This window comes from Podarcis erhardii, assembly GCF_964252035.2.
Source record: "Podarcis erhardii genome assembly, chromosome: 8".
Classification (NCBI taxonomy): Eukaryota; Metazoa; Chordata; class Lepidosauria; order Squamata; family Lacertidae; genus Podarcis; species Podarcis erhardii.
The window spans coordinates 51,250,016-51,258,562 of NC_138499.1; the positions used below are offsets into that span (position 1 = coordinate 51,250,016).

General features: G+C 40.7%; 1 protein-coding gene across 3 annotated transcripts; it reads left to right on the forward strand.

Moving 5' to 3' along the window:
* Positions 1 to 3: 3 nt before the first annotated feature.
* PSMG2 (proteasome assembly chaperone 2) lies at positions 4 to 6,789 on the forward strand. 3 transcript variants are annotated; one of them, XM_081873548.1, is made up of 7 exons: positions 4 to 209; positions 1,027 to 1,198; positions 2,739 to 2,797; positions 3,515 to 3,633; positions 4,780 to 4,950; positions 5,752 to 5,902; positions 6,474 to 6,789. In XM_081873548.1, the coding sequence occupies exons 1-7, from the start codon at positions 150 to 152 to the stop codon at positions 6,567 to 6,569; spliced, it is 828 nt and encodes a 275-aa protein (XP_081729674.1). In that variant the 5' UTR covers positions 4 to 149; the 3' UTR covers positions 6,570 to 6,789. The 3 variants fall into 3 exon arrangements, with proteins under 3 accessions (XP_081729674.1, XP_081729675.1, XP_081729676.1); XM_081873549.1 differs by lacking the exon at positions 4 to 209 and adding an exon at positions 290 to 477; XM_081873550.1 differs by lacking the exon at positions 4 to 209 and adding an exon at positions 292 to 462.
* Positions 6,790 to 8,547: the final 1,758 nt, after the last annotated feature.

An 8,547-nucleotide genomic window follows, 5' to 3' on the forward strand; every position in this document is an offset into this window, starting at 1 on the left:
TGGATAAGGCCGCGGCGTGGGAAGGGGAGATTGTGACAGGCACTTGGTTAAGCAGCACGCCGTGCCGCTGAGAGATAAAGGCCCCCTCAAGGAGGAAAGAAATCACGCCCCCCAACCACCCCGTTTGCTTCTATCTTCCCGTTGACAAGATGTTCGTTTCCTGCGATGGCTCCGCGTGCCCGGACTTCAAAGGCTTCATGCTCCTTATGGTAACGGAGATCGCTTCTCTGGGGTTGCGCGCGCGCGCTGCTGTTGTTGCCCGGGCTGGAGGGAGAGCGGGGATTAAAAATAGGTGCGGAGGGGGAGAGATTGGGGCACCCGCCAGACAAGAATCGCGGGGCCACTTGCCCTTTGATGGAGGTTGCACTAAATGTAAAAGGGACGAGGAGGGCATAGAAGGAGCAGAGTGGATCTCCTGAAGGAGGAGCTAAAAAAAAAAAAAAAGCCTCTCACGTGAAGCATGTTAGCCTGAGAATGGTAATCCCTACAACTGCAAAACCGACTCTACAAAACTAAATTCCTGTTATTGTTAAACTAATAAATTTTCTAAGCACTGTACAGTGGTACCTTGGGTTACATACGCTTCAGGTTACATACGCTTCAGGTTACAGACTCTGCTAACCCAGAAATACTACCTCAGGTTAAGAACTTTGCTTCAGGATGAGAACAGAAATCGTGCTCCGGCGGCGCGGCAGCAGCAGGAGGCCCTATTAGCTAAAGTGGTGCTTTGGGTTAAGAACAGTTTCAGGTTAAGAACAGACCTCCGAAACAAATTAAGTACTTAACCATAGGTACCACTGTACAGAGATTCTCTGTGTCTGTCCTTTTGCTGCATTTCATGTCCCTCCGACCTCACTTTTCACAACGCCCTTCTCCCAAATCCTAGGATGATGCTTTGCACATCTGATCAACTAACTGTCAATGTGGGCATCTTGATAGTTAAAACTAGAAAAAGTAAGCTGTTATGGATTATGTAGCTCATATGTGTCCATCATTTCATTTCATCTACATTTTTTCCCATTTCAGCCTGCTGTATCAGTGGGAAATGTTGGCCAGCTAGCTGTAGATTTAGTCATTTCCACAGTTGGCATGTCCAAAGTTGGTTACTTTTACACTGATTGTCTTGTGCCGATGGTTGGAAATAATCCATATGCAACGACAGAAGAGAATGCAACAGAACTTTGTACAAATGCTGAAGGTATGTGCTGTAAACACAAATCTTGTCAAGACACCCTAGAAAGCAACCACACTTCTTCAGTCCTTAGGGTCAGTACAGGCATTTGAAAATCTGTGCAGAGCAGCCACAGGGAGAGAGGGAGAGGGCTTCTGACTTGGAGTTTGCTTGCTTTATTTATTTACTTATACATACTTTTCATAGAAAATATCTCAAGGTGGTATTCAAACTAAAAACAGTAAATAGTAATACATCAGTAAGAGCTGATTGCTAAATAATCTCAGGTTTGAAAGGCCTGTTTGAATAACACCATTTTTAGAAAGCACCTAAAATGAGCAGGGATGGCTCCTGCCTAACCTTTGTTGGCAAGGAATTCCACAGGGTAAGGCCTGCCACACTAAAGGCTTGGTCCCTGGGAAAGGCCAGATGAACCTCAGGTGCATGTAGGACCATCAAATGTGCCCCATCAGAAGACTTCATAGCTTGTAGTTGCTGCCTTCTAGCAACAAGTCATATGAGATGAACACTGAAGTTTTTGTTCATAATACACTTTCAAATTGCCACCAGGAAGCAGCACACGCAACTAGGGATGTACTTAGGTAGCTGTATCATGATACTGCTCAAACTATTCCATGTGAAGACAGTTTCAAACATCTTACTTTGCTTTTAGAGTGTGAGCACTGAAGTTTTCCCATGTGGGAAGCTTGTTGTAGTTATCACTCTAGCATCTAAATTGATAGTCTGCCCAGCTGACAAGTGGGTTATGTATAAATAACTGTTAATTGTTCTTATGTTTATGTGTTTTCAGTCTCTTGCAAATGTACTTAATCAAGACAGTTACTCGTTTGCTGAGACATACAGTGGTGCCCCGCAAGACGAATGCCTCGCAAGACGGAAAACTCGCTAGACGAAAGAGTTTTCCGTTTTGGAGGTGCTTCGCAAAACAAATTTCCTATGGGCTTGCTTCGCAAGACGAAAATGTCTTGCGAGTTCCTGCAGGTTCCCCCCCCCCTTTTTCTAAGCCGATAAGCCGCTAAAAACCGCTAATAGCGCTAATCCGCTAAGCCGTCAATGGGCTTGCTTTGCAAGACAAAAAAACAGCTAGACGAAGAGACTCGCGGAACGGATTCTTTTCGTCTTGCGATGCACCACTGTATGTGTGTCCCCACCCCCCAAAAATTAATCTTCTAAGGAATTGCTACGAGATCCCTGATATGAATGATTCTAAAGGTTCAATATCATAAATGAAATTGGGACGGGTTCAGAAATCTTGATAGCTATGTGAAAGCATATAAAGTAATATTGCCTTCTGTTCTAATGGGTATTGCTTGTAAGTTCTGAAACAGGTTCATTTCATTGGAACTTACTTAACTAAATTGTTGCATTTGCGAAAGCCAGCAAAAAAAATTCTGTTATCACAAAGGGACATTTATCCCTCTCCTCCTCCAGATCTGTTCCACAGGATTGAGAGAACCCTCAGACCAGCACAGGGCAGGAGGAGAGGGGAACTAAATGTAATTTAATGTGGGTCTTGATAGACTGTTTATGCTACTTCTTCCTGTAGTGTATGCAGCGCCTTCTAAACAGTTGGCTGTTCTACAAATCAGATCACTGTTCATAAAGGTATGTGTGTCCATTGCAAGTAGTCATGTTATTAGACTTCAAAAGTAAAAACAGATAATGAAAAATCTTCAAGTCCTGACGGTGAGTGATTAAAATTGTCCTATGAGATGTATAATTAACTGTGGGTTAGATGTGGAGTGAAACTTGGGTAAAGTAATGCAGTTGTCCTGGCTCCTGTCCGCTGGAGTTCACTGACAGAATCCCAAGCCACTCCAGACTCTTATGAGGGAATTGGGCATCCAATTGCAGGATGTAGAAATAGAAATAATTTTTCCTGCTTGTGGAAGGCACCTTTTAATTCAAATCCATTTCTAGAAAGGTGCCAAATACATTGAAACAACAGAGGATGAATTTTAAAAAACAACAACAGCAAGAATCTGACAGACGTTTAAGATGTAAGTTAACAAATAATCAGTCATCAATTGCTGAATTCAATAGGGTAATTATTCACTGGAAATGGCAAAATAGGTGGTAAATTGGCATCATTTCAGTATATGGCTTTCCAATAAATCCTTTGAGCTGTTATATGTTGTTACGGCTCTAAAATACAACTTTGCCAGTCAATATGACTTTTTAAAGGTCACAAGAAACAAACAGCTAAAAAAAATACCACTGCATAATTAACAATTCAAAAACGTTTGAAGTCCTGAAGACTTAACATGATAATTTGAAACAACTTTCTAACCTCTTCTTCCCCCCCCCCCCCTTGATGTAAAGAATAAATATAGGTCCTTTTGTCAGACGCTACTATCCTGGGTGAAAAGTTGCAGTTTTGCCAAAATTGTTCTTCTGTCCAGCAGCCATGCTTACCAGCGTAATGACCAACAGCTTCATGGGTATGTCTGTGCCAACTGTTAGAAATGTTTTTTTAAGGGCGGAATCCATCGTCGTATGAGTGGAGTTCTATTCATGTAGCTGAAATTTACCTTCCCCTGCTTCCCGCAGCACTGCCCCATCCACCCTAAAAATCTGCTCTGAAGGGTTGCGGGTCCACTTGGGGCAGCTTTGGGTGTGGGGGCTGCATGAATGCTTCTTATGAGCAGGTCTGTTTGGTGCCCAGACAGCTTTGAATACAACCTGATGTTTTAATTTAATTTTGTGCTTTGATCTACAATCACCTTAGCTTCCCAGAGCATCTTTCAGTACCCCGAAAGAAGCCATAAGTGCAGTGTGTCATAAATACATGTTCAGTCTTTCTATCAGTAGCTGCATGAACCCCGTAAGATAGGTCAGTCTCAGGCCTGAGTGTTTTTCAGAGATGGCAGTTGGTGTTCAATGCACTTATTCCATTAACGCAAGGACTTTTGGCTGCTCAACAGGGCTGCCCCTCCTTTTCCTGTACCAATGGCTCTCCAGAGCTGATCTGAGGAGGTTGCAGGATATGCACTGGGATGTGGGGGGAATTATGTTGTGAAAATCCTGGAACAGATGTGTTGGATACTGCCCAATTTTTATTTATTTAGAAATTTTCTGATCTGCTTGACGTAAAAAGCATGTTAGAAAATAATTAAATAACTCATAAAACCATAAAAGGTAAAATGCTACAGCAGAGAAACAGAGGCAACATGAGAATCTCTCTATTTGGGCTGGTGTTGGATCAAAGGTGTGTTTTAGTGTTATATTTTAATATGTCCTCTTATACTAGAAATCATTAGGTACTTGAGAATAGGACAGGTTATAAATACTGTTTAAACCAGCTCCAGCCTCATCACACTCCAGTTATCCATGCCCAAGAAAAACTTCCTTTTACTTATTTTCCGTCTTTGATCTAAAGTTACCTACAACATTTTTGTCATCCACAAAGTCCTGTTATTCTAGCAGGCTAGAGTAATTTTTTTTCTTTTTCATGTGCATATGCAAAAATGTGTTTCATGACAAAGGTGTAATTCAGCCTGCATTACAAATCAAATAAACCTGCTTTTTCAAAGTTCCCAACTGTAATTTGTGGCAGCTTATGTGTATATCTCATGGTTTATTGACAGTACCTCATTGCGATATTTGCTTTCGTCTGCTGTTGAGAAAGCAGTTGGAGATCAAATGCAGAGACTGAACAGGAGAGAACTGGAGCAAACAGCTGCTTTCCCTGGAGTAACAGATGAGAAAGTGTTCCACATTCCAGGAGGTGGTATCACAAAACTATTGTTCACTGAAAGGTTGGTGAGACAGTAAAAAAAATAATATTGAAAATTACCATTATAAAGTGCCAGTGAAAGGCACTTTGCACTGGAAGAGGACACAAATACCTTATCAAGTAGCACCAAAGTTAAAATTAGCACCTCAAATTACTCTGAAGTTGGAGTGCAACATGTTATCAAAGGATAATTTAAGAAACTAATCACCAGAGCTTGGTCAGATAACTAGCTCTAAAATTCTCTGTTCTCAAGAGTGGATACCAAGAGGAAAAGTTGGTGTTTCTGTTTAGTTGTGTCTAATTAATCCCTTCTGGATTCTGTCAAGAAGAGCCAATCCCTTAGTTCACACTTATTCAAGGTCAAAGCAGAGCTCTGTTGTTAATGTACCTGTCCTACTGTTCTCCACTCCATTCCTCTTGGTCCTTTTAAGGTCTTAAAATTTCAGGGAGTATCTTGGTGGTTCTCAGACAGTCATTGTGCTGTAGCAAACGGCATGGAATTCTTGCTTCATTAAGCTTGGTTTTTATGTCACCTCAGCTTGCTTTAAGAAAGAAAAATGCTGGATTGTTTTACTTGTTTACTTTGTGTTTACGTGTGTGTGATTCTATGGCTTATAGGAGGGAGAGGGAACCTGTGGCCCTCCAGATATTCCAAGACTACAACTCCCAGCAGGCTTGCCAATGGCTAGAGACAGCGGGAGTTGTAGTTCAACATCTGGAGGTCCGCATTAATCCGTTTCAGGCTTACAACCCAAACATGAGCAAGAGTGCCAGCAGAGAATTTTTCTGTCCAGTTATTTAATTGGCTTTGCTTTTATTCCAGTTGTTCAAAAGGTATTCCAATGATAGTTTTGCTGAAGTTTTGCTCAGAGGGAGACAATATCCCTGATGCCCTGGCTCTTGCTGACTACCTTAATGAATGGCTCCAGCTAACTGCAAACCAAGTAAAAGTATGCCAGCCCACGGTAAACATGGTAGGTTTTTTAGTTTTGGAATTCTAGCGCTTAGAAAGGTGCTTCTAAAGTGAAATTACGAATACTCTTGCAACATATGAATATTGTTGTACTGTAACCTTTGCCCTTTGGTCTTCAGGGGCAATGGGCTGGATCCAGAGTTGCTGTTTAGTGAACAGAAGGGCTCCTTTTGCAACCTTTGGATCGGCTTTTCACAGGGCTATGGGAGGATGGAGGAATTGACAAAAAATTGCCTCAGAGCCCCTGCCCTGAGGCATATTATAGGGTGCATGCTTCGTTCTCACCTGGCATTTGTCATGGGGGTTCCTTGAAACAATTTGTATGCTTGGGGACACATCATGGCTGCACATCTGGAAGAAAAATTCAGGGAAGTTCCTTCATTCAGACTATTTCCTTAGAATGGTTTGAAATTGTTGACAATAGACTGGGAGCTGCAGGATGCATTAGAACACTTTTACTTAAAAGTCATATAATTGAATGCTAGAGTGTATATAAATACATGTGTTTGAGACAATGTGCTTTTGCTACTTGAGAATAAAACTGTGTTGTGACTTTTGTTTTCTGAAATTAGGAAAGCTGCAGTTCTCCAGCTAAATCTTCCAGATGGAAAATACCAAGTTCCTGGAAATTACTCTATGGCAGTGGACTTCCACCTGCGTTGTTTTAAATTCTCTTCTTCTTTTGTTTATGGACCACTTATTTAAAATTTAAGTTTTACACTTTGGGTTCTAATATGAATAATAGCTGTGCATAACCTTGTGTGAAACTGAATGAGCAGATCTTACTGCCAGAGATATTTTAAAATGCTGAGGCTACTTAAAGAAAATTGTAACATACAACTATACAGAATGAAAATACTTTCCCCATAATAAATTCATTATCTGTAAGCTTTTAGTTTAGCTTAACTTTTGAAACATTCCAGGCCTTTTCTCATTCTTATTCAGATGCTTAATTACTTCTGCCTTAATTCATGCAGTTAGGAAAAATCCAGGTAGTTGATATGCAAACAGAGTCTGAAAACATATTCCATGTGATATGTAACACACCCAAAAAGGATGATGGGCTTGTTGGAAATGGAGGTGGTGAAAGTCGTCAAACTTTATGTGGTCATCTTGTAAAGACTGTCAAGAATTCTGGCACAAAGTACTAGTGCATATTTGAAAAGATCACAACTTACTATATTCAACTTTGATACAAAAATCAATCCTGCTGAATTGAGATTTGAAATATGAATCTTTTGAATGAAAACATATGTACACATTCACATACACACAACCCTTAGAGGTACAATGCTGAGCAGCCTAAAACTGTGGAAATGCTCAGATATCTGCAGTGACATAACATGTATGTCTAATATCCAGCATTTATATTACCAAAGCTAGCTGCTTTTTGACACCTTAAGGCCTCCAGATGTTTTGAGACTACAATTCCTATCATCCCTGACCACTGGTCCTGCTAACTAGGGATCATGGGAGCTATAGGCCAAAAACATCTGGAGGGGTGAGGTTGAGGAAGCCTGCCTTAAAGTCTTCAGAAGAACAGTAACTTCAATGAATATTTAGTTCTTACTACATTATGTAGATGATGATCAACAAGACTGTATTTTTCAGTCTTAGACCAAAGTTGTTATTCCTTCTATTTCCAGCTTTCAGAGGTAAGTACCATGCCTTATGTAGCAAAACAGTGTCACCCACCTGCAAGAGAAAGATAGACTAGGGAAAATTCAAGGCTTACAGAAACAAGCAATTTTTGTTTTTAAAAATTAACTGGGAAACAGAAAAACAGCTCAAGACTGTGTGTGATGCCTCAGTTCCATTTGTATATTAAAGTGTGAATATGTTTCCTTTGTTGATGGGTAGACATTTTACCCAGTCTTTGGAAGATGGGATATAACAAGGATAGGGTTAATACTGATGCCAATTTTCAGTTTGTTTTCCGTAAGCATGCTTTATTTTCAGACTACTCAAACCTTAAAAACAAATCTGTGTAGGAAACCAGTTTCCACTGTGCCTATAGATGTGTTATTACTGATATTTTATGTGTAGATCTGCCCCAAATACTAGGAACATAGAGGGACCCAAAATGGGCTCAAACAAAATAGGCAGAGGTCTTGTCTAAGGGGAGTCTACAGCCACATGTCAGGCACTTCTTCAGCAAAAAACCCCAAAATAAACCAATTAGCTGGGCCATGGCCTCTGTGGGCAGCCCAAGAAACACAACTGAAGGGAAGCCTTCAGTGCAATTTCGTTTCTTAATACAGCATGACATATCAAGATACTACCTTGTGTTCAGAACTGCATCATTTTTAGCCAGTCATACTAACTTCCTTATGTTGTGCGACAGCCAGTATTGGTCATACTCAAGAGTAGACCCATTGAACTCGTTTGCTTTCTAATGAAGCCCAGCTTAGTGCAGATTACCCCTGCAGAACATGCTATTTAAATTTACCATCTTCCTTTTGAAAACTGTATCACAATGGGATTAAGTTCCATTAGAAACAAATTTTAAGAAACAAGTTCTTTACAAGAACTTGTGAGTGGGCTCATCAACCTTTTCATAGAATCAGAATTGTAGAGGTGGAAGGGATTCTGAGGGTCATCTAGTGCAACCCTCTGTGATGCAGGAATCTCAGCTAAAGCATCCGT

What these genes read in the sequence shown, in the direction of transcription:
- PSMG2 (XM_081873548.1), top strand. Translation starts at nt 150, where the DNA reads ATGTTCGTTTCCTGCGATGGCTCCGCGTGCCCGGACTTCAAAGGCTTC. An exon ending in AATGACCAACAGCTTCATGG is followed by an intron (nt 3,634 to 4,779) that starts GTATGTCTGTGC and finishes GTTTATTGACAG; the next exon opens with TACCTCATTGCGATATTTGC. An exon ending in GCCAGCCCACGGTAAACATG is followed by an intron (nt 5,903 to 6,473) that starts GTAGGTTTTTTA and finishes TTCTGAAATTAG; the next exon opens with GAAAGCTGCAGTTCTCCAGC.